The sequence below is a fragment of the Cupressus sempervirens genome, chromosome 8 (assembly GCF_028749045.1).
Source record: "Cupressus sempervirens isolate cs-2001-9-10 chromosome 8, ASM2874904v1, whole genome shotgun sequence".
Lineage (NCBI taxonomy): Eukaryota > Viridiplantae > Streptophyta > Pinopsida > Cupressales > Cupressaceae > Cupressus > Cupressus sempervirens.
The window spans coordinates 584,307,206-584,334,049 of record NC_143125.1 but is presented as its reverse complement, the minus strand read 5'-3'; the positions used below and the strand labels follow the sequence as shown (position 1 = coordinate 584,334,049).

General features: G+C 37.2%; 1 protein-coding gene across 10 annotated transcripts in view; it reads right to left on the bottom strand.

Annotated features, from left to right (window-relative positions):
• The window catches only part of LOC149543781 (Zinc finger C-x8-C-x5-C-x3-H type family protein), a 169,774-nt gene that overhangs the window by 61,803 nt on the left and 81,127 nt on the right, over positions 1 to 26,844 (bottom strand). For all 10 annotated transcript variants that reach the window (XR_016355677.1, XR_016355676.1, XR_016355679.1 and 7 more), the window contains exons 3-6: positions 26,100 to 26,194; positions 25,844 to 25,939; positions 25,503 to 25,596; positions 21,301 to 21,503 (exon numbers count right to left, since the gene is read on the bottom strand). Coding sequence is in view for 3 of the 10 variants with exons in the window: in XM_089798467.1 (XP_089654593.1) it covers positions 21,301 to 21,503; positions 25,503 to 25,596; positions 25,844 to 25,939; positions 26,100 to 26,194 (488 nt within the window). In the remaining 7 variants the exon portion in view is untranslated. The remainder of the gene's footprint in view (positions 1 to 21,300; positions 21,504 to 25,502; positions 25,597 to 25,843; positions 25,940 to 26,099; positions 26,195 to 26,844) is intronic.

Here is a 26,844-nt window from a genome sequence, read left to right as displayed (position 1 = left end):
ACCCACACCTTACACTTATAGCTTCAGAAACTATAAGGAGGGACGAGATTAGTTATCATTGAGCAAAGGAGCTAATTGTTGTACATAGTGCTTTTTGTCTCCTGGATAGAAAGACAAAGAGGTACAAAGAGATTCCTATAGTGTGATGGAGTGTTGAGCTTGAGGATCCCTCACAAATTAATGACAGCAGTGAACAAAGGGGGTTGTTTCATCTTCCAATTGACAAGCTACATAGTTCAGCAAATACAACTAATACTAATAGCTATCGCAATTGGAACAAGCACCCAGTAGCCAATGCTTCAAATAAGGATTTTGGTCAATGATAGTCATTGAGTGTAAACATTTTTCTTTTTGCAATTATGGACTTGTATTAAATCAACATATTCTGTACTAAATACTGAATAATCTGATATCGAACTGTGGTTAATTTTTCAGTTTGACATTTGTGCTCCCACTTTCAGCTATCAAATTATAGAACACAGAATTGTAGTGAATAAACTTAGTCCAATTTATCAATTTAATTCAAACTTTGTGCAGATATTTCAATTGGAATGATAAAAAACAGAATATAATTGAAACACCAAACACTAAGCAACACTGCACAAATATGTGACGTGGAAACCAAATGTGGGAGATAACCACGGTGAGAAGTGCTGCAAGAATCTACTGTCCTAATCCAGCCTCACAAAACTTTAATCCAATTACAACTTGAAGGGCTCCAACACTAAGGAACCATCAAACCCCTCTCCTCTTAAGAGTATCAACTCTTCCACTTTTTGAGCACCCACCCAAACTATCTGAATACCAATTCAGTTACAATCTCTGAATGATCTGAAGATCAATATTACAATTCAAATTAAACCTGTAGTTTACACCTCTGACAAACTTTACAAACAGAGTGTTGTTGTAGTCTGATTGTAATAATTCTCTGAATACTTCTACAGTTGGAAATATGTATGAACTTCTTGCAGCAGAATAAAATATATATGACTGAAACTATTGTTACTTCAATATAAAACTGCTTGGATCTATATATAAGGTGCATTCAATCTGTAATGCTTATGGGGGACCTGTAAGCTGAGTTTAAGGAAACATGAAGGGAATAATTGTCAAGCTTCCAATCTTAAGTTAGATCATTATTAACTATATGGCGAATTGTAACATTCAGCAAACCAATGTCTGTGCATTTGTATATCAAACCAAAAACCAGAGTTTGAATAATATTTCAAAATATCATTAGCAGATAAGCATATACCTTTTCAACCAAATATCTTTCTTTCATTGGTTAGCACATCATCACATTTGGTTCAAAGATCACCAACAGTCTATGCTCATTTTCCATCACTTCTTACATAAAAATCTTTAGACACCTCAATTTTGTGTATGCAGCATTACTCCAGTTTTAGTACTTCTGTATTGACTTCATGTATTGCTCTGCCCTTATCATTTTATAGTTCCCAAGTGACACACTTCTGTTCAGCGTTACTCTTCACATCAATATGTTCCCTCTATAACAGGTTAAGACATTTGCATTCCAATTCAATTCACCTTACCCACCCATCCTACGAATGAACACAAATATATAGTTAGTTTTATTATTGTTATGATTCTAACCATTATTTTGCAGGTATTACTTGTCCCAAACTAACCAGCATAGTGGGGACATTACAATTAATAATAACCAACGAGCCACCTTCAACATGAATCTGATTGAGACCGTGTTTCTTCCTAAGAACCAACCCATTTAGGGGAGCCAATCCTTCAATCATATTGTTTGCATCCAAGTGCACAAGTCAAATATTTCAAAGCCAATAAGTTACGTTAAGAGTCCCTGATATAGATACCAACACCTGACAAGCCCGGGTTTTCTCTAGAAGCCCCATCAAAGTTAATTTTAACTTGACCATTGCAGGGTGGTAGCCATTTAACATTCAATCTCAAGGAGGGTTGTTGTTGGTGGGTAAAGATATGCCAACATTTGCATTCCATGGGGTAAAGATATGCCTCCCTTCCCATCTATGAGCACTAGAATTCATTGTTTTTGCAATAGAGTTCTCAAGTTGATGTAACACATTTGCCAAAGACGAAGGAGTCTACCTAAAATCCCTTTTGCTTCGCTCCCACCAAATAGCCCATACGATTGCAGCATGAGAACACAACCGTAAAGAAGAATAGGTTGCTTTGGAGTAAGTACAGGCCAAGTTTGAAACATATCCTAAAGTGAGTTGGGAAAGGAAAAGACAATGCTCAACTTATTCATAATGAAATGCTAGCAATGTTGGGCAAGGGATAGTGAAGAAAATACGTGGTCAATTGCTTTTGTATTTGAATCGCAAAGGACACATTGGAAGGACCTAGCAATATTCAAGAGCTCCAATCTATTACTAGCAAAGATTCGCTTCTTGTAATGTCCCGGTTATAAAATAAATGTATTTAATTGTTTCCGTAGGCAGATGTGGTTGTCGGCTATCTTTGTACACCCTCAGAAGGTTTACCGATAGGTATTTAAGCACAACATGTAGGTAGTTCTTAGGTATGCATTCTGGAATATTTTCTATGTATTTCGAATTCCTATTGGAGTTCTCTATTGTTCGCCATTTCGGAAGTGAAAGACCTTCCCTATTTGGTTTGTCTGATTTCAGTGGCATTCAATCCTCACCCTATTCCGTCGCTTGTAACACTTCGCTCGGATCTAGCAAATTGGAGCACCATCTATCTACAAATATTAATTGAATATACTTGTGTTCAATTTTCATTATTTGGATTTCATCTTGGTCATGGTTGTATTGTTCAAACTCACTTCCACTACCCCCACGTCTTCTTACGTACAACTTCATGAACACAGACTCTGGATTGGCACACGTTCATTGCGTAATAATAACATACGGCCCATCCTGTACGGCTCACTGTAATACCGTACGGCCTTACAAGCTTGCATTCACTTGTCCCCTTCACCATACATCATTTGTGCTCCATTACCAATACCGTACGGTCATACTCCCATATTGTACGACCCTTCATAATAGTATCATATTGCCACCGTACAACAAGTTCTACCATCAACACTAGCGTACGGTCACCTCCATTAGCATCTCTAGTAAATAATTAATAGTAGGGTTGTGAAAGAAGGGAAAACGGATCATCACAGTGGTATCAGATCTTTTGATCCTACCAACCTGTGAAAGTGAATGCAAGTTTATACTCGAAGGAGAAGGGGAAATAACCTTATTGGCAGAATGGCCGATCATCAGGATCCTACGATAGAACGCATGAATCTTGTAAGAGAGCTAAACAAAAACAAAATGTAAATCAACGAAACCCAAAGGCTTATACAGGAAACCCTACAAAAATTGGCCGAGGGAAAGACAAGAGAACCAAATGGGCATAGCGACGACTTTGTTTCATGAAGAACAAACTTTCAACCCTCTCGCTCTCGACCCTCTATACCTATCTTCCTTCAAAGGACGGAAGCACCATGGAAAGAAAGAGAACCCACTTTTCAATAAATGCAAGAAAAACTTTGGGAAGATAGGCAGAATGCAAATATGAAAGATGATATATCTTACAGAGACTATATTCATCTAAGAATGAGATATTCAGTCGGAGGGAATCGTGGTTATTTTAATGATGATCTTAGGAGATAGATCAGAAAGGTAAACTTATCACCATTTGATGGCTCTGGAACCATCACTACACAGGCATGGGTTTTGAAGGCAAACACCTATTTCCAACTCAACCCGATGCCCGAAATGGAAGTAATCAAGTTCGTAGCACTCCATCTGAAAGAAGTGGCACAAGAATGGTGGCACCATGGATTGGTTACTCTTGGCCACGACCAAGTAACATCTTATGTTGAGTTCACTCAGAGACTCATTGATCGTTTCGATGGGAAGGATCCTAAACTGAACTTCAAAGATCTAGCTCAACTAAAGAAAACAGGTACGGTAGACAATTACATCACTAAGTTCCAAAGGTTATCAGTGCATAGATATCTAAAAGACGTCATATCGTGTTATTCATGGATGGGTTGAAAGAGCCTTTGAGAGGTTGGATCAAAGGGTTCAACCTGTGCACACTCAACGAAGCTATTAAGAAGGTGCGTGACATGACTGCATCTTCCTCCAAAACTCACACAGCTAAACCAACACCATCTCCACAAGAAGACAAAGACAAGGAGCCAGTTCAGAAAAAACCTCAGTTTGATGAAGATTCTCGACAAGAGCTCCGAAGGAAAAAGCTCTGTTTCATGTGCAAAGAACCATGGGGACCTGGTCATCACTGCTTGGGGAAGGGAAAGATTCATTACATTGAGGTAATGCCTGATGACGACAAAGGACAAATACCTTCAGTAACTAATGAAGAAATTACCCAGCAAGAGAGAATAAATGTCCTGATACAAAAAGGGGGTTCCATTGCTACCCTCACTATAGCAATGGGAAGTGATATCTTCCGGGTTCACGGTACACTTCACGAAAAACGAGTTCCAATCATGATTGATAGTGGTGCCACACTCAATTTCATCAATTCATCTTTGATCACTAGTAAAGGATTGCGCATAATTGAGCATGGAGGATTTGAGGTTAAGGTTGCAGGAGGAACCTTGTTACCTTGAACTCATGTGTTCCCACAACTACAAATTTCCATGGGAAACTATACCGTGACAAATGATTTCTTTGTCATAGATTTGGTTGATACTGATATCATATTGGGCATCCAGTGGTTGGAAACTCTTGACCAGTACACCCAAATTTCAAAAGGATGGACTTCTCATTCGAGACGGATGGCAAGAAGGTGCTACTAAGAGGAATGTCAAATAAAAGATCAAGGGAAGTCACAAGCAAGAAGATGGAGGCCATTTTTAAACATAATTTGATCCCAGATGCTGCAAGTAAAAACATGACAGTCAACAACTTATGCCATTCCTTGGATAGTTGGCGGGCCCATCTATTGGTCGAGTACTCCAAGAACACTTTTGCATGTCAATTGATGGATGGCTATATACGTGATGAAAGATACAAAGTTATTGATGACATCATTTACTTCGGCGGCAAGATCTACTTAGTACCTAACTCAGAATTGAAGAAGTTGATTACAGAAGGTTTTGTACAACCGGATTTGTATTTGCTTGAGGACAAGAAAATTTTGGGACGAGAGGATTATAATTTCCCAGTCATAAAATAAGTGTATTTAATTGTTTTCATAGGTAGGTGTGGTCGTCAGCTATTTTTTACAACCTCGGAAGGTTTACCAATGGGTATTTAAGCACGACATGTGGGTAGTTGGTAGGTATGCATTTTGGATTATTTTCTATGTACTGCGAATTCCTGTTGGAGTTCTCTGTTGTTCACCATTTTGGAAGTGAAAGACCTTCCCTATTTGGTTTGTCCGGTTTCAATAGGATTCAACCCTCACCCTATTCCGTCGCCTGTAACACTTTGCTCAGATCTGGCAAATCGGAGCACCATCTATCTACGAATATTAATTGAATATACCTTTGTTCAATTTTCATTATTTGGATTTCATCTTATTCATGGTTGTATTGTTCAAACTCACTTTCACTACCCCCATGTCTTCTTCTGTACAACTACACAACCATACAGACTATGGATTGGCACAGAGTCATTTCGTAATAATACCGTACGACCCATATTGTACGGCCCACTATAATGCCATACGGCCTCACAAGCTTGCATTCACTTGTCCCCCTCACTGTACATCATCTGTGCTCCATTACCAACACTCTACGGTCATACTCCCATACCACACGACCCTTCATAATAGTATCATATTGCCACCGTACAATAGGTTCTACCATCAACACTAGTGTACAGTCACCTCTATTAGCATCTCTGTTAAATAATTAATAGTAGGGTTTTGAAAGAAGGGAAAACGGATCATCACACTTCCATAGGGCTAACCAGGCAAAGCAGCTCACCTTTGATAAGACAAACTTGTTCCAACAAAAAAAAAAATCCCTATGCCTAGATTTGTAATTCAACAGGAGATGGAGCACTTTGTATCCATGTTTCACTGAGTAGTTACCAGTCAGAGACAGGGCCCAAAACATCAGCTATGTTTCAAAGATGAAACACTCTTGTGTCAAAAAATATATGTAGAAGGTTAGTCTGCATAGGTGCAACTAAAAGTTGTTATGGGTCTCGCTAGTGGGCTCTACCAGTGAATATATCAACTGCACAAACATAATCTGACAGTTTTTTACCGCAGCAATTTGAAGCAGCATCAACAATGACTGAAAATACAAGATTTTGGGGGAAAGGAGCGAATCCATTCCATGAATCTTCTCAAAAGTTTATGCTCTCCCCATTACGAACTTCCCAAGAAATGTAATTTGTCATAATATCTTTGGATGAAGTCAAGAAATTCCAAATACTCAAGCCTTTTGGAGGATCAAGGACCATGAGAATCCTACTCGAATCACTTGAGTCCAAACATTTTTCTTGTAGGATCTTGCACCATCTACTGTTGGGTTTAGATTCTAGAATACCTATGCCACACTAATTTACCAGCAAAGGCCTTTGTAATGTCCCCATTTTTGCCAACATCATAGTTTGAGAGATTAGCCTATTATTGTGATCCTCGTAGGCTAATTATTGTGAATAGAGGTTCTTCTGAGGCAATGGCTCGACTTTGAAGGGTCTTGCCTTCTCCACAATTCATAAACTATAGGTTGGTCTTCGTTTGGCTCTAATTGGACTTAATTGGGCTTGGATTTGTGCACATACTATATGTGATAAGTTGGGTATTGATTGAGATGGAACCTTTCTATTTTTGAAAAGTGCATTTGGTCACATCTTGAAATAATAGGTGTGACTCCTATTCAGACAACATATTTAAATGATGAGTATTTTGGGAGTTATTGTATTTTTAGTGGCCAAATTATTATTAAATTATTAAATGGCTTATTATAAAGTTATAATTGAACTTTAAAACTTCACTTAAGTCGAGGGTTGAGTCATCATGGGAAGGGCTCTTTTATTTAATTAATTATATGCCTAAGCCAAGTATTAAATATTTATACTGATGTTGTGTTGGAAAGTTTCAAGAGTTGAGTTATTTTGGGAAGTTTTCGCAGTTTCTGAAGTTGAGTTCTTTTTGGAAACTTTTATCAACACAATAGTACAAATATATATATTTAGCTTTTGTTGCCTTTGTTGCTTTTCTGAGGTTTTGAATTTATTGCCCTTACTAAAGTAAAAGGGTTGAGTCTAAGATTCTAAAAAGTGCTTGGTAATCTACAGCTGCGGTATTGTGGATTGCATATCTAGGAATTATTGCAACTTTTTTTCCTATTGTACTTACCGTGTTTAGGGATAGACCTGAGGTTTTTCTCCATTGCTGAAGAATAGTGGAGATTGGTTTCTTGTGAATTCTGAGATTTTCATGGTGTCTTCTCGTACTACATTTCCTGTAGCTGAGAAGCAAAGTGTTGCTAAGAAATTTGGTATTGGGAGTCTGAAAATTGAGCATCATCCCTATTGTATTTTTTGTGACTGGGTGAGTTAATTGGTGTGGAGAAGTGGATGTCCGTGGGCCCTATTTGGAGTGCCATTTATATCTGCCAATTGATAAGGTTTACCTCTGCAATTCGGGTTGTTCAACCTCATTCTATAACAGCATTATTTATGAATGTGAATGCCATAAAATCTCTGTTCAAAAGTTGTGCATTGTTATTGGACCATTTGAAAATACAATTCAGTCAAAGATACAGGTTCCTCATATGTCATTTTTATATGTTTGTATTTACTTTCAGGCACTAATTTATATTAATCAATCCAATTTAAAAGTAATAGCTGTTTTGGACAGAGAATTAGAACTGGCATTATTAAATATTTGCAAATAAATTCATAGATTGTTTGTGATCAGAAATTCAGTATCTCGTTGTTGTGTGGTGTAGTAAATAATTTACAAATCTATCTTGCAATTTGGTCATTAGAATTATTCAGAAAATTGCCAAACTTTTTAAAATTATCAAAGTGTGGAAATTAGGAATTGTGGAGATTAACACTCAAGAGTTATTAATGTTGCTTGCCAAGTGTTTGATTAAATGCCAAATCTCTGATTTATAAAGGACGTTGATGTTTGTTAAAGCCATAAACAACTGGGGTTATTACCAATGTTACGAGACTCGGACTCGCCTCTAACTTGGAAAGTCAAAATTGAGCTCAGACTCAGACTCGGTGACCGGACATGGCCAGGTCTCGGCAAGGACTCGGAAAATCGAAAACTCCATGAAATCAAAGATTTTTAAGGATTTAAAGATTTATTAATGCATCATTTAGTCAATTAACATCAAATACACAATAATTGAGATATATAGAAGCTACTTAACACTCATACACAATTTTGCATAGATCACATAAGTAGAAAAATGAATTTTGCATAGATCACATAAGTAGAAAAATGACTTTCTGAAGGAAAAAAACTGAATAACATAATATAAAGTTAAACATAGTGTCATTGTCAAATGTCTACAATATATGAAATCCATGGAATCAAAAGTTCAAAACATATATCAAAATATTAGCTAGAGTGTAGAAGACTAGGTTTCATAGTAGCCTATGCCCTCTTACAAATATGCTTAAGATAAGTCATGGAAGACTCAGATATTGAGAAATATGGTTGTTACAGTTTATGTGCACATTGTAGACAGCAACAGGGCTCTCAAGTACGTCTATGTATTCAGCTATGTAATTTGCTATAACCTGGTCAACGACATTTGAAGATTTAAACATTAAATTCCCATAATATGACAGATATTGTTCATATTTTCAGACTGGGAGCTGACTATATTGGTTTATAACTATTCTTATAAAATCTGTAGGAGAACATTGCCTTTTGTAATGCAAGGATATAGTTCTAGATTAGTTTTGAAAAACATCATTACTTGCTTGACTAAATACTATTGTACTAGTACCACGATAATCCCACTCCAAAGGTGTCAAGTCCTATACAAAAGGGCAAGCTGGGAAAGGACCTATGAATAAGCCTGTCAAAATCAGTGTCAAGCATTCATAACTGCATAAGGCATATTGTTAGACAGTTGGCATTCTTTCTACAATATTTTCTACACACCCAAAAGATTGAAATAGGAATATTATAACTTGTTGTCTCCATAATCTGAGATTGGTCAAGGAACTGTTTAAGATTCAATCCTTAATAAATTCCTAACATACCACAACATCATTTTCAGAATTAATATAAACTGAAAAAAAAACCTTCCAGAAATCTCTATATCTATTATCTCACAAATTCGTAACTTTTTTTTTCTTTTTTTTTAACTTTTCGGGAGAGTCCTAGGCTCGGGATTCGGCGAGTCCACTTGGACTCTACCAAGACTCGGCCGAGTCCGAGTCCAGAGGCCATTTGCCTCAGAAAGGCTGCCTCTACCTCGAACTCATAGAGGCCCGGAACACTGGTTATTAGAGCCTTATTTCTAAGGGAAAAATCACCCCCAGCATCATATGCTAATGACAATTCCTTGAGTGAAATTAATGAGATCTTTTCCTCTGCAATCATGTTGCTAGACCATAGGAACTCTCTGATGATCTTCTTAATGTGATGAAGAACTGATTGGGGAGCTTGGAGAATAGAAATGTTTTCAAAGCAGTTAGAATTAATCTTCTTAGAAAGGTGTTGCAACTCTCTTCCAATGACTTGCATCGCACCATTCCAGCAGAATTGGTGTCATTTAGCTGACTGCAACAAATGTGAGTTACTAATAAATTAATAATAGCTTTGGAAGACCAACATGCTTGAAGGTACAGTTCCAGAGTTTATAGGCTATAAGCTACCCAAATTGCAATCGATGGAATTGATGTATAATAAGTACAGCAGCAACATCCCAATGTCTCTAGGAAATTGTTCCTTGTTTTATTTGTTTTCAGCGCCTTCCAACAATTTTGAGATATACCCCTAGAAATGGTGATGTTGAATCTTTTATGGGTCCTAACGGTCGATACTAACCGCTTCAAGGGAAATATTTTCCCCTTTCTTCTGAATTGTACAAAACTGGAAGAGCTTGGACTAGAACTGAACAGGTTTGCGGGCTCCATTCCCTCAGACATTGGCCTCAAGCTTCCCAACTTACAATGGTTTTCTGTGGAAGGTAATCAATTCAGTGGAGGTATCCCAAAGTTACTGGGAAATTGTTCTCGGCCCAATGTTCTTAGCGTCTCTTATAATCTGCAAATTGGCCCACTGCCTCAAGAATTGGGAATGCTAATTAGGAATAGCTGTAAGAATATATCTGATAAGTACAATCTTGCCAAATAATAATAACCAGGGAACCTTCGAGGCAGATACAAAATGGATACAGTCTTATCTACAACATTCCTCCTAGTATTAAGAACAAAAATTGTGGATTTTTGGGCATTGATCTGTTTCCTTGAAACACTGGTGAAGAGATCCAGCGTGCTTTTTATTTGTTACACCTCCTGGATGTTAGATCTAGCAAGTAGAGAGTCATCAGCAAACAAAGAATGTGTTGTTAAGATGGAATTTCCCACGATTTGAACACCTAGCCATAAACCTTGTTCTCTCTTGAAATTTATGATCCTACTAAAAGCCTTTGCGATGATGATAAACAGAAAAGGAGATAAGCGGTCTCCTTGCCTGACTCCATGGGTGGGAGCAAAGTACCCAGCTGGGGCTCCATTGATGATGATTGAGAAGCGAGCCCCTGTTATACATGCTTTAATCCAGTTACACCATTTTTGTGGAAAACCAAATCTTCTTAAGCACTTTGAACAAAAAATCCCAATTCAATCAATCATAAGCCTTCATCATATCCAATTTCACCAAACATGCTAGGATTTGGTGCATGGTAATAGTATGGAGAGGTTTATGGAAGACAAGGAGACCTTCCATAGTCTCTTTCCCACGAATAAAACCCCCTTGCTCAGGAGAGAGAATCTTAATTGTCAGATGTTGAAGTAAATAGCCTTAGTAAAGATATCGTAGATTGTGTTTCAAAGAGCAATGGGGCAGAAATCTGCAAAAAATTTGGGACCCTTACACTTTGGGAAGAGGGCAATATTTGTTGCATTGAAATGTTGTAATATAGAAGCATTCTTTCTTGACTCTTCCACTACATCTAGGAGGTCAAAGCTGATGACACCCCAGCATTTCTATAAGAAAAGAGTTGTGAAGCCATCAGGACCAGGTGTTTTTTCAGCTAATATAGAGAAAAGGACCTTGTGAATTTCCATAAAGGGAAGGAAGCCAGACGGATTTCATTATCCAGTTCTGAAATCAGGGATGGAATGGCCCCCAAAAGTTCAGATTCTTGATCAGGAGCAAGTGAGTATGAAGTGTTAGGAGCTTAGAGGTCCTGAAAGAATTTGACGCCTTCAGATTCTATCTCTAGTGAGTCAAAAAGTAGATGACCTGTCACTGAGTCCTGAATTGAGAAAATTGTATTTGAGGCTCTTTCTTATTTTGTAAACATGTGAAAGAACTTAGTGTTTTTGTCACCTTGTGCAAGTCATAATTCTCGGGACTTTTGTCAACAGTACTCCTCTCTTTAAACAATTATTTCCTTCCACTCTCAATTCCAAGATGCATCAATTTCCCCTTTGCAATCCTTAAACACTTGGGAATTTTGCCCAAAAATCTTTGTGAAAAGCAAAATTTTGCTTAAGAATCCTTGTCCACCATAAATTTCTACCCAAGAATTTCATGAATAGGTCAAATTTTATGCCCTAAGGATTAAATGAAACTTAAAAGGGTAAAAAAAGAGAAGTTTTGATTATTAAGCTAGCCAACATGATCCAAGAGGAAGATGAAGACTTGAACACAAAAATTGGCATAACTTGGCATAACTTGGCATAAAGAAATGAAAGTTTCAAATGCAAATAAAAGGCTAGTAGGGTTGGCTATATCAATGAAATTGTAATTCCAAACTCAAGCTCTGGTATATGAGGAGATCAAAGCATCATTTAAACACATTCAATACAAAATTAAAGCAGATCAAAAGCAAGAGTCCTAGCAGGTGCAATTTACCAACAAGAGTGTGAATAAAGGCAAATTCACCAACACTAGAAGGCCAAATTAGAAACAGGAGGCAAATCTAAAGCAGATGAAGGTGCAATGAATCTGATTTAAGGGTGAATTCCCAGAAAAAGTGTAAAGCCAGACTAGAATCAAATAGGAAGTCTACCATTTGAGTGCAAACTTCCAATCAAGGATGTGAAATTACTTAAAAGGCGATTTATAATGGTGAACTCCATCAGCAAATTTAGTATTGTCCTGGTGACTGAACAATAAAATGATAAATCATATTTCTCCAAGTCCAAATCCTAATCCAAAGTCCAATTCAATATCCAAATTCTAATCCATGATTAGTGATTTTCAATGATCCACAAAATACCCTTTGAAGAATCAATTGACATAAAAATGAATTTTAAGTTCTTCAAAATCCTTTTGCATCCCACTTTTTCATTGGTTGAATCAGATCTAGCACTTGAAGTTGAATCTAATCCAATATCTATGTATTATGATAGAGCCTGTAGATCAGGAGCTAGCATTTCTGAAAAGTGGTTATAATAGTCAATCTGGGCAACGGTTCGTGAGTTATGGACTTTCGAAATTGGGCTACCCGAAATTTCTAAAATAATTGTCAAAGATGTATTTGGCCGACTCTATATGTTTTGTTAGGGTCTGTTAGCCCTATGTATTAAGTTTGAGCATCTAGAACCTTCTCGGGCGACATAAAACTACCTATTTAAGAAAAGCCCGAAGGTTGTCTAGGACAGCTCTAGGTGATAGTTCATAGCTTGTCTTACAAATTATTGTATTGAAGGCACCCATGTGGGTTAGCATATTGTACTTATGAATTCTGTAATTCTGCATTTGCGGCACAAATAAGAAGTTCATATTTTGTTCTCACATTTGTTGTAATTTCTTTGTTTCTATTATGAGTTTATGGTATTAAGGGGAACACCCTGCATCAAGTGGTATCAGAGCTAGAGTTCTTGAGTGTGTGTACAAATTGCCAACTGTGAGGCAGTTTATACCAGGATTGTGGTTTGGACTGAGCGTGTAGACAAATCGCCAATTGTGAGGCAGTTTGCATTAGGGTTTCAACGGAAGAGCAAAAAATGTCTCCACAAAGAGAGCATGGTGGAAGAGTTGTAGGTGCTACACCTGAGGGTTTTAGAGCCCTCCAAAGACAGATACAAGCATTGGAAGAACAAATGCGTAGAGGAATAAATCTTCCTGTAAGAGATGAAAGCGAGGATGAGGATGCAGTAGAAGAAAATGCCGGAACAGAGGCAGTTCTAAACCCAGAAGAAGAGAGGCTTTTTAGGGCCATCTCCAAGATTGGAAAACGACCTAAGTTTGAAGTTCCCATATTTTCAGGAAATCTTAATCCAGAGGAGCTGATCGATTGGATCAATGAACTGGAGGAGTACTTTGAATATGAAAATACTGAAGATCCTGATAGGGACAAGTTTGCGAAGGCAAAACTGAAGGGACATGCAAAGTTTTGGTGGCAAGAGGTTCAGTTGGAGCGAAATAGAAAGGGAAAGGACAAAATCACCAGATGGGAACGGATGGCAACTAAACTGAAGCGACAATTCATTCCTGTGTATTATGAGTTTGATCTGTTAAAGAAAATGCAAGGGTTGAAGCAAGCGGGAAAATTTGTTCAAGAGTATACCAAAGAGTTCTATCGAGTTCTCACTAGAACCGGCCATGCAAAAGCTCATAAGGAGAAAGTCGCTCATTATCTTAATGGGTTAAGGCCAAGCATTCAGGACGAGCTGAGTCTAGTTCGAATGAGCAGTATTGAGGAGGCATACTAGTTTGCCCTAAGAGTTGAGGAGAAACTGAGCAAGAAGTTTGACAATAAGAACAATGAAAGAGGTTGTGGTGGAAGATCTAGAGGACGATCTTATGGTGGTCATAATGATGATCAAAAGAACAAGGATGAGGCTGGAAGTAGCAATCAGAACCAAAGGGGAAACAATTCCAATTGTTTCCATGATCAGAACAATAGAGATCAGAGAGGAAGAGGTAGAAGACAAGGATCTGGAAGAGGTGGCTTCCATGGGAAATGTTTTCACTGCGGAGAAGGACATAGAGCATTTGAATGTACCCAGCGCCAAGGAAGGATAGATTGAAGAACAAAAGGCCAAGCCAGAGTTGCACATGTTGATGAAGATGTCAGATCCTCACATTCTGAAGATGCTGAAAGAGAAGTCCTAGTTAACCGAAGAGTACTGCTAAGTGGTGAGAATGGACCTAAGCAAAGGAGCTTGTTTCACAAAAGGTGCAGATGTGAAGATAAGTGTGGTGATGTGATCATTGATGGTGGAAGTACTAACAATCCGGTGTCAGAAATGATGGTCATCAAGTTGATGCTGAAGAGGTAGACACACCCGCGTCCATACCGTATTGCTTGGGTGCAAGATGACCACAAGGTCATGGTCAACGAGCAGTGCTCAAGGAAGTTCCAAATTGGAAGCTACCAGGATGAAGTACTATGCGATATCATACCTATGGACATATGTCATATGTTGTAGGGTAGGCTGTGGCAGTTTGACAAGCATGTTGTACACGATGGGAGAACAAATACCTACACTCTAACTAAGGATGGCGTGAAACATAAGTTGAAGTCGTTGAAGGATAAAGAAGAAAAGGTATGTAGTGCTGCCAGAATATGTTTTGTTGATGGAAAAGAGTTTCTTCAAGGTATGAAGCATGAGCATATGTATTTTGCTATAATTCCTAAAGATAGTAAAGAAAAAGTAGAGGAGGTACCTGCAGAAGTTGAAGATATGTTGGGAGAGTTTTTTGATATTGTATCAGATAATGTACCTAATGGATTACCCCCAATGAGGAAGATCAGTCACCAGATGGATTTGGTTCAAGGAGCCAATTTGTCAAACAAGGCAACGCACAAAATGACACTAGCAGAAAGTGAAGAGTTGAACAGACAAGTTCATGAGTTGTTGTAGAAGGGGTTGATTCGAGAGGGTCTGAGTCCATGTGTTGTACCAGCAGTATTAGCACCAAAGAAGAATGGAGAATGGAGGATGTGCACAGATTCTCGCACTATCAACAAGATGACAATAAAGTATAGATTTCCATTGCCAAGGATGGATGATATTATGGACTGCTTGAGTGGAGCTGAGTATTTGACAAAGATAGATCTGAAGAGTGGGTACCATCAAATTCGTATCAAGGAGGGTGATGAGTGGAAGACTGCTTTCAACACAAGGGAAGGACTATATGAGTGGTTAGTCATGCCTTTTGGGCTAACCAATGCACCGAGCACTTTCATGAGGCTCGTGACTGAGGTACTAAAGGAGTTTCTAGGAAAGTTTGCCATTGCTTACCTAGTTGATATATTGATCTTTAGTAAGACATTGGAGGAGCATTTGATTCATATTAGCAAGGTGTTTGATAAGTTGAGGGAAGAAAAGTTGTTGATAAACCTCAAGAAGTGCAGTTTTGTAAAGGAGTTGGTGTACCTGGGATTTGTAGTCTCCGCAAAAGGTCTGAAAATGGACCCAGAGAAAGTGAAGGCTATCCTCGAATAGCGTACTCCAAGGAGTGCGACAGAGGTAAGATCTTTTCATGGACTGGCTACATTTTATAGAAAGTTCATAAGAGGTTTTAGCAATATTTGTGGACCCTTGACTGAAACAATGAGAGGAGATAGGAAAGAGTTTAAGTGGACTGTCGGAGCTGATAAGAGTTTTAAGCTGTTGAAACAGAAAGTTATTGAGCAATTTGTTTTAGCATTCCTGATTTTAACAAGGTGTTTCAAGTAGACTGTGATGCTAGTGGTATTGCAATAGGAGCTGTTTTGAGCCAAAAAGGTAGACCTGTTGCTTATTTCTGTGAGAAGTTGAATGATGCAAAAAGAAAATATTATGTTTATGATCAGTAATTTTATGCTATAGTTCAAGCATTAAAGAAGTGGAGACATTATCTTCTTCCTAAGAAGTTTGTTTTGTATACTGATCATCAAGCTTTGCAATATTGAATAGTCAAGGAAAATTGAACCAAAGGCATTTAAAGTGGGTTGAGTTTTTGCAGAATTATACATTTGTTTTGAAACACAGGAGTGGAAAGTCTAACAAAAGTTGCAGATGCTCTTAGTAGAAGACAACTTTTCCTGACAGAAATGCAGATAGAGGTGGTTGGGTTCAAGGAACTCGGTACTTTGTATCTAGATGATGTTGATTTTGGTGAAGCGTGGAAGGCTTGTACAAAACATGTTACACTTGACAGGACAAAGTGGTTGGATTTTATGATCCAGAATAGTATGTTGTTCAAAGGAAGCCAGTTGTGCATTCCCAGAAGTTCAATGAGAGAGAATCTCATCAAGGAGAAGCATAGTGGAAGATTGGCTGGACATTTTGGCAGAGATAAAACCATAGCTTTGGTTGCTGGAAATTATTACTGGCCACAGTTGCAACAAGATGTGACGAATTTTGTACAAAGTTGTAGAATATGTCAAATGACGAAAGGAGTGAAGCAGAATACAAGGTTGTATCAGCCATTACCTATACTAGAGAAGCCGTGGGAGGATGTCAGCATGGATTTTGTTATTGGATTACCGAGGACACAACGCGGGCATGATTCTATTTTTGTGGTGGTTGACAGGTTTTCAAAGATGATACATTTTATTCCTTGCAAGAAGACTAGTGATGTTGTTCATGTAGCAAAGTTGTTTTTCAGAAAAGTGGTGAGATTACATGGTCTGCCAAAGAGTATAGTTTTAGGTAGAGATACCAAATTTGCTGGGTATTTTTGGCGTGCATTGTGGAAGAAGTTGAAGACAGATTTGAAGTGCAATTCATCACATCATCCACAGACTGATGGACAGACAGAAGCTGTGAATTGTAGTTTGGAAAACTTGTTGAGATGCTTGATTGGAGATAAACCAGAAAGATGGGATATGATTTTACCACAGGCAGAATTTGCATATAATAATTCCGTCAATAGGAGTACTGGTAAATCACCATTCCAGATTGTATATGGGAGTAGTCCCAGAAATGCTTCTGAATTGAGGCAGTTGGATAACGGCGAGATAAGTAGTGCTGAAGTAGAAGATGTTGCTAAACATTTGAAGAACATCCATGAGAAGGTGAGGAAGCACATCATAAAGATGAATACACAATATAAGGCTAAGGCAGATGTGAAAAGGAGATGTAAGGAATTTCAGATTGGAGATGAAGGCATGATTCATTTGAGAAAGGAGCATTTTCCAGTGGGTACATATAATCAGCTGAAGATGAAGAAGTTTGGACCGTGCAAGATAGTGAAAAGGCATGATTCTAGAAATGCGTATGAAGTGGAGTTGCCTATTGAATTGAATATTTCACCAGTATTTAATATTTCAGATTTGAAAGAGTATTATGAAGGAGGTGATGGAGATGAAGTTGCAGAAGCACAGTGGAGCATTCCATCAGCTAGTTCGGCTACAAAGGAGATTGAGGAGATACTGGACAATCGTGTTGGAAAAAGTACTAGAAACAGAACTTATGAGAAATATCTAGTCAAATCGAAAGGGAGGCCAGTTGAGGATTCATCATGGCTAGCTAAGAAGGAGGTTAACCGTTTTAGTTTTCCTTTGAACACCTAAGATGTGACGGGGTCACTTCTCAAATTACCCCGGGTGTCTGATGCAGGAGCATCTTGAATGTAAGGGCAATCTTGCATCACCTAAAAATATTTGATTTTCAGTCTGTTTTTGTTCCCATAAATAGTAACCACCCTATCTACTAGTCCTTATTAAAATAGAAAAGACCCTGCCACATCTCATAAGTTTTGTTTCTAAAAAAGTACCAGAAACAGATCTTATGAGAAATATCTGGTCAAATGAAAAGGGAGGCCAGTTGAGGATTCATCATGCCTAGCTAAGAAGGAGGTTAACCGTCTTAGTTTTCCTCTGAACACCTGAGATGTGACAGGGTCACTTCTCAAATTACCTTGGGTGTCTGATGCAGGAGCATCCAGGGTGTAAGGACAATCTTGTTAGAGTAAATAATTAATTATTTATTCTATTTACTTAAGTTTACTTAGGTTAATGCATTTATTTAATATTTAGTATTTAATGCATGTAGTGATGAGTTGTTGACCTTATCTTCTACCACCTTCCAGCTTGTTCTACAAGCTTCCATGAGACCTTTATATTCGGGCTCTCTCATAGTATTTTCACAGCACAACTCATAATTTCATTTTCATTGTAAATACAATTTCCTTATTTTGCAACATGTTTTCTCTCATGTCTGTTTAGGGTTTTCCAAGCTCCACCTCTTCTTTCTTGGTTTCCCTTCGACAGGTTATTTTGCATGCAGGTGATCTTGGCGAGTTGTGGAGTTGGATTTCATCAACTCCTACAAATCTTGCATCACCCAAAAATATTTTATTTTCAGTCTTTTCTATTTTAATAAGGACTAGTAGACATGGTGGTTACTATTTATGGAAACTTGTTATTTTTAGTACGTTTGTCATATGAGCTCGGAATGTTCTCATTTTCTACAGGAAGGTTCATTTTAGAGATATAAGCCTACCATAAAAATCTCATTGCTCCAACTTAAGTATCGGAGAAATTATTGCAGATTTTCAATGGAAAAATTTGCAAAAAAATCTTCAGGCTCACCGTTGGAGGCCTTAGAGTGCCCGGATGAGGTCCGAAAACTCAACGGAAGGGCGCTTGCGCAATTTTGAGTCTGTAGATCACGACCTGGCATTTCCGAAAAGTGGTTATAATAGCCAATTGGAGCAATGGTTCGTGAGTTATGGACTGTCGAAGTTGGGCTACCCGAAATTTCTAAAATAATTGTCAAAGATGTATTGGGCTGACTGTATATGTTTTGTTAGGGTTTGTCGGCCCTAAGTATTAAGTTTGATCATCTAGAACCTTCCCGGGCGACATAAAACTACCTATTTAAGAAAGGCTCGAACATTATCTAGGACAGCTCTAAGTGATAGTTCGCAGCTTATCTTGCAAATTATTGTATTGAAGGCGCCTATGTGGGTTAGCATATTGTACTTATGAATTCTGTAATTCCACATGTGAGGCGCAAGTAAGAAGTCTATATTTTGTTCTCGCATTTGTTGTTGTTTCTTTGTTTCTGTTATGAGTTTATGGTATTAAGGGGAGCACCTTGCATCAGGATAATCTTTTAACTACTACTTTGTTTCAATGTATATTCTAAGTACTGAATAAGTGGAAGTCAATAACTCCTTTCGATGCAATTACTATTCTAGAATTCTAATATTACGTTCATGCCATCTGCCTTTTGTAGGGTCCACTATGGTGACTCAGCAAGCCCAGTATTAGTCGCTTGTTCATAATCTTTTGTTGGGTTCCGTATGGTACAATTAGTCATTGCTAATTCATTGTTGTGTATGATCCTTTGTTACCTTGCTTAATCTCTCAATTCTAAGTCACTTCTATGCAGATATCCCTCGTTATAGAATTGAATAGTCTTTATACCTATGCAGTGTTGATGGTGATGATTATAGTGGGAGAGTCTTTGAAGTGCTGCTGACCTAAAAAGAGTAAATTCATATATCTTTGTTGGCAGATTACATAGTAATGCAAAGAGTTATGTTTGCAATTTGATATAGTGCTAGGACAAATATCAATGATTATTATTCTCATGGAAATATACTGTTTATTTATTAAGGATATGAGTAATTTAATATTATAATAATAAATTATAATTATTACAATATATTATATTATTAGTAGCAATAAATATAATAATTATAATATTATTATATTCATTTATAATCTTGTATTGTATTGTATCAATATATAAATATATTTATTATAACAATAATTTAAGACATGCAAACAGAACGGATACCTTCTGAAGAGTCCTCATATATGGGGCAAGTGTATTCTCCGACATAGGACTAATGTCCTAGGCTACAACAGGGGTTTTCTTCTCCGTACCTTTTCCCACAGCCCATACTTTGAACGAAGTAAAATTGTAAAAATAAATAGTTATTGAAAAATAATAAAATACGGCATTTGCCTTTTACCAATCAAACAAAATGTGTATAAATATATATATACATAATTTTAATAATAAATTATATTTATTATTATTTGTTTGTCAATTAGTTTATTTTTAGTATTTATTATTTATTAAATTTAAGAGGGGGATACTACAAGATGTTTGATTAATTCCTTAATTCATACCATTTGTGATTTGTTGATTGAAAATTGTCGTACATGATTAGTCTAAACCCATTTCACAATAGTTCAATTGTGAATGTTCATTTAGATTATGCCAAAGTTTTGTATTTGGATGAATATTCACAAAATGAAAATCATTCATTATCTAAGGAGATTGCAACAATTTAATGTAGTTCTTTCCTCGTGGTGAAGCAAAGCTTGGTTTAAGGAATCTATTTATCTAGGCACTATACATTATCATCGTTTTCTTTAGGTTTAGATTAGATTTCTATAATCCCTCATCTGTTTTATCTTTTATTTCAAGTTCAAATCATTTTACTATATTAGTTCCAGCTGCTTTAAGGGAAAATAATTGATAAAATTCAGGAATATTGTGTAAGTCCCTTTGGGAGAACAGAAAATCACATCATTCACTTAGTTGATCCATTGTAAAGTTGAATTGTTCGCATTGTAAACCTTAGGGTTGGCTTAATTGATCAAGTCATTTAGCACTTAAGACAGTTGCTTGTTCAAGAGACATTTCAAGAGAGGATACAATTCTTGGTATTTTATTCTCTGTTGGTGAGTATCATAAAACACCGCAACAATATTCTCTCTAAGTGAGTATCATAAAACACCACAACACTATTGGCCTTAGTTATTTGTGGGAAAAAATATAGTTTCTTTCTTTCTATGTTGTCATTTTGGTCCTTAACCTCAGGCTTTGAATGTTAACATAAGATTCCAATTCAATAGATAAGACGAGCTGAACAAATGCAACATTTTAATATCTTATATGGTTCAAATCAATTACTAGAAAAGGAAACAAGCATGATTTTGAAGTGCTATGCAAAGGATTAATTCACAAAGTATTTTGTGCATTTCACGATCACAATTGCAAGGCTTTCTCTTCATTTCCATATCTCATGCATACTATTTAATGTGCAAACATACAAAAGGAAATTTGATAGCTAGAAAGCAAATTGCCAACCAATTTAAATCGAATTTTATCAAATCTACTGTTTCCTTGAAATAAGTATACTAAATGTAGATCAAATATTAATAATAATCCATCACAACACTACTTGAATCAATGAAACATTATTAAGTAAAATCCCATATAATCTTGCCTGGTCTGAAAAGTTCCGCCAGTTCTACTGCCAAAGAGGCCAGCACTTGGAACTAATGCAATCATGTTATTTTCATTAGAGAATGGAGCTGGAGAGGAATTAAATCCACTTGAAGTGGAATTTAAAGGAGATTTGTATGGACTGCGGAGAAAATTATTGATCTCCTCCTTTTTCGAATTAAATAGCCTAGCCTCCCTCTGAATCTGTACAGTTCCAAACACAAAGTCAAATACCCATTACAAACTTTTTGTCTTCTTCATAAAAAGCATTTGTCAAATATTAAAAAAAAAAATTAAAATCTTATTACAAATTGAAACTTTGAGATAAATATTTCAAGACAATATTTGTTAAGGGACAAAGCAAACATACGGCAAGGAATGTGAATGGTTTAAAGTCTAGACAACTCATTTTACTAGGGCAATATACTTCATGGACAAAGAAGCTCAATCTTCTAAAACAAGACACTTCCCAACCTCACAAACTCTTTGTATCATCAAAGCAAAATGAAAGCAATCAAACAAATCTTTTAAAAGGTAAAAGATGAGCAAACAAACATTATATGTTGAATATTGCACAAACAGAACTAGAAAACACCATTTTACACTACCTAACAAGTAGTAGATAACCAATTGAATAATTTCAAGAGAAATAGTCTCCTCCATCCCAAGAAATTATTAATAATTTCTCAACAAAAAAGTATCAAAGAATAATAAACAACAGTTTTCTTTTAAGCATTTTGTCATTTTTCTTACAAGTAGATAACCAAATGAACCCATTATTCTGTAAAATTGGAACATTCATCCTTCATTTGTTAAACCAAATAGAATTACACTATGACTCATCATTTAATTTCCTGTCTTAGCAATTCATGGGCATTAATATAAAATTGTTCTTTTTTCTATAATAATATACACCTGAAAACCTAAATGCAGTTTATATTAAATTTTATATTTCCAGCAAAAACAAGATATTCAAGTTAGTATTACAAGATATTTCCAACAAAAACAAGATATTCAAGTGTACTATTACAAGATATTTCCATCATAATATCTGCAAAGACAATTGATTATTGAGTATTCAAGTGTGGTATTACAAGATTTGCTGAAACTCACTAAATCCAACAAGTCTCCAGTTTACTGGAGCCGAATTGTGTCACAGGAACTTGCCTGCGTAAATGGAAGATCTAGACAAACTTTCCACAACAAAAACCCAACTATCACAAAAAGTTTAAAAAATGAAAAGGAACTATCTCATAGAACCAAACAAGAACACCACTGTACGGAGGGCATTGCACCAAGGAGAAATCGTTACTGTGGAAAGTCGTAGGGCTGTGATGAAATAGAAGGACCATGTTGTTGGCTGCAGTACGGCCTAGAAAGAAAAGAGGAGCATACCGTACGGCTAAAACATTGAAAGTAAAGTGTAGACATCTAGAGCTGTATATAATATACCATATGGTTGGCCAAGCAAGAAGAGCAAAACCGTACAAACGCGAGGCAAAGAAGGACATTGAAGAGCATTAGGATCCACCGTAAGATCATGACTAGAGGGCATAAAACAGTACGGATACAAAGGAATTGAGGGTTAAGCCAGAAGGTCGTACAGTTGTACCAGCCAAGCACTCGGGATAAGTGGTACGAAGAGTCCAGCAACTAACCTAACCGTTTTGTCTTATTTACACAATAAGACAAAAGAGGTGACAGTTATGCATTTAGCCAGGAAGAGAGCATGAAAGAAGAAATTAGAAGAAAATTCATAAAGCAATGCAATGAGCAGGAATGTACAGGCTTTACCATTGGCTGTGCGTATTGCAGACAATACAAGTAAAAAGAAGGAAAGGGCACAATCAGCTGCAACTACACACCTCACATCTCAGAATGTGACATTCAAGGGTTTGAATGGGTTAGAGTGTAGAAAATGGTGGTAGGAGGCCCCAAATGATCACTTTGCAAAGGACAACATACGGAGGGCACAGGTGGAATGGGTGTTGCGGATGCCAGTATTCTGCATTCGCGACTTCACGAGTTTTCTCTACACCATGTTGGAAACCTATGACAGATTCTCATGAACAAGCTCATTTCCTTCTCTGGGATAGAATTTGGTGATATCTTTTAGAGTTGCAGACTTCACCAAGGTATCCGGCATACTAGGTCATGCACAGGGAGTAAGGAAAATCAATAACAAGCCAAAGAAACTCGATCGAAGAGTCAAAGAGCAATTGGTAGAAATAGTATCAAAGAGCACTGATTCGAGTAAGGCATCAGATATCTCATTGCTGCAAATGACCATGACGAACGGTATCATGAATGGCATAGTATATGACTCGGCATCCTTACAAGTTGAGCACATGTAGAAGTTCAAGATGCTGCAGCGCAAAAAATTTTATATGCCACACTACGCCATCAACCTATTTCTCGACACTATTGCACGGATGATACCCAATGATAGGTTGGAGATCAAGCTAGGTCCAACAAAACCAAGAGAGCCTCTGATCATGCAATGGAAACATCTGGATACTCCCAGAGGGCAGAAGGCCATCGAACAAAAAAGGATGTGACAAGAGGCAGAAAACTCTGAGCACAAGAACACAGATAGTGGGAAACAGGACACGTCCTCCAAGGATACTGATATGTCCTTAGTAACATAAATCTCAAAAGTTGAGCACGTGCTTGAGTATGAGGTTTAACCACACACTAGCACCACGAGCGATAGGCATTCTAACACCTGCAAGGGAAGTAGCCCCAAAAGGAGATCATGTAGGCACGCAGACACAGGTGGAGGAGTCACCTGATGCAAATAAATGAGATACCACACTTGTCCACGGATAGCACTGCTAAGCGGATGGTAGAAGCAGTGAAAATGGCTTTAGGCACTCAGCAGCCGATAGTGGGGCCAGATGCATCAATGGGAGAGGATGTGGAGGCATTTATCGCTGATGTAGCGACTCGGGCTCACCAAGTGATGGCCTCTGTATAGACATAGGCCTTGGATTCAGTGGTAAAGGAGTTGAAACACGTCATATCTCTCATGAGAGTAGGGTGCCCAACTGCCTTTTCAATCTGCTTTAAGGAGCGCAGGTGGCCCAGAGTTGAGACTTCAAATATGCGCCAAGATTGGACGAATACTAGAGAGCCGGTTGGGGAGAGCCGCATAAAGGGTCTGAGTCAGTAGATAGTCTAGATATATCGAGATGCTTATTATGCCCTTCGGAGAAGCCAGGCAAACCAGGTAGCAACAAAGAGGGCTCGAGAGGAGTCAGCTACCAGGTTAACAACGATGAAGGCAGAACTAGCTGCAAAGAAGGCAACTCAAGTGCCGGAGAGAGCAATCTGGGAATCCGAGAGAACAACATTTTTGGCTCAATAGAGTCAGCTATAGAAGGTGGCGGTGGAGAAGGAGACAGAACTTGGAGAGATTGTTGAGATGATGCAAACGGCCTTGGAGATTCAAATGGAGGCTGAAGCAGATTTAAAGGTACAAACCGGGTAAGTGCGTGAGTTGCGAGCAGAGTTGAACGAGCTTAGAGCACGGATATCTACCACACCACGGACGCATCCCTCTTAATAGTTATCTAAATCTTGATGTAATTAGTGTTTGAGTTATGTTTTGAATTTTTTATTTTGTCGTCTAGAGACGACTTTACTTTTTGGGGGGGATGATGTTGTCGGTAAAATCCACATTATAGCCGAAGGGTAGAGTTGTATCCAAAAGGGCACATGAGGGTTGAGTCACCCCTTCGGAAAAGTATATGTACATCGTCTGAATGGCCTATTAGATGATCATTGTATTTATGTAATCGGAATTGCATACTGCTTATATGAATAAAGTCTTTGTTTTGTGTTACACTCTAATATATTGATGCATTAAGTATTCGTTTACCCTGTACGGTAAACATTCTGCAAGTTTCCTATTGAACAAAACAAACTTCAACCAATTCCATTAAGACATAATCTTTCTTGTGAAAGTTAAAGCAAAAGATACCATGTGCATACTATGTGAAAAGTTAAAATGAATAATGCCTACAAAAACTATATCTTTTTTGTACGGTCTCTAATATCTATAGCTATAAATATAATTTTAATTTCTAACACAAGAAACCTTTATCTAATCAAATCAAACATTGCTGTCTTCTTGAAGCACATACAAACATGAACCAAACAATGCCTAAAGTGTATCAATGTGATGGGAATTATAATACTCACTATTTGTTGAAGAGAAAGTCCTCGTTTAGCATCATCATAGGCAGCAAATCTCAACTCTTCATAGCTTATGTCGCCCTTAATATCACAAGGAAGACTGGAAAGGAAAAAATTCATTTATCTTATAAATGAATCAAGACATTTTCTAACAATATCATAGCATGAAAACTGAGCTAACAAAAGAACAATTTAATCTACTTGAATTCTTCATGTAATCAAACTATCAAACATTTAAATATATCAGCTGTCCTCTAAGAGCGAAAAACAAAGTCATGTACAACTTTCATTATTGCTACAACTGATTAATACAACAGGCTACTCAAGAAACAGTCCATGAGACCTACTATCTCCAATGGGTATAGCATGTAAGAGTCCAAAGAGGTAGCTCATTTTTTAAGTCTTCAACAATTTGTTGTTTGCAAATTTGTGGATCATTACACCTGTATAGATCAAACGCATATCCCAATTATTTGACTCTATATCCAGCTTAGAAATGACATATTTTTAACATGAGATGCATATACTCCCACATAGATCTACTAAGATGCCGTGGAGAATAAAGCAAATTTACCATGCTTGTAAAATTGAAGATGTACATACACATGATTTGCCACCTGTGGCTGAGAGTCATTTTGTTGAGATCCCCCTGAACCAACTCCTGACAATGGTAGGAAACGATTACCTTTCTCAGATACCTAATGCCCAATACCATATGTTAGAGCCTAATATTATCAAAACAGACAAACCAAATAATCTAGGCATCAAATAAAAGCTGCAGGAGAATACGTAGAAACACAAAACATGCATTATGTTTGGATTTTATTATGTCTGTCTATTGATTTTTACATTTGCAATAACTTTGGTCGTTTGTCAAGGAAATAAATTACCCAAGCAAGAGCTAGTTAGATGAACCTAATAGTTACCCTACAGCCTTACAGAAGTTTATATTAGAGGAAGGATTATGATAGAAAATTTAATGGTGCTAAGCATTTAAATCTGCTTATAGCCTTATAGAAGGTCATCTCAATGTATAGGCAACAATAATGGGATTACAAGGATTTTTAATATTCATGCATAAGGCCGATTAATTTAATTTGCACAATATATATTGGTATGCATGGCAATAAATGAATAGTGAACTCCTCAAAAGACATCTGCGACCACATTTGGCATTAAAACAATAAATATCAACTTGTCTTAACCTTATCACAACAGTATACATGAACAAATTGTAATCTGTTTTTTAATATGGAAGACATAGTTAGCAGCCAAATGACCACTCGTCTGGAATCATGAATTGTAGAAAGAGATTTGGAAGAACTTGCTGTGGAGAAGAAAACTTAAA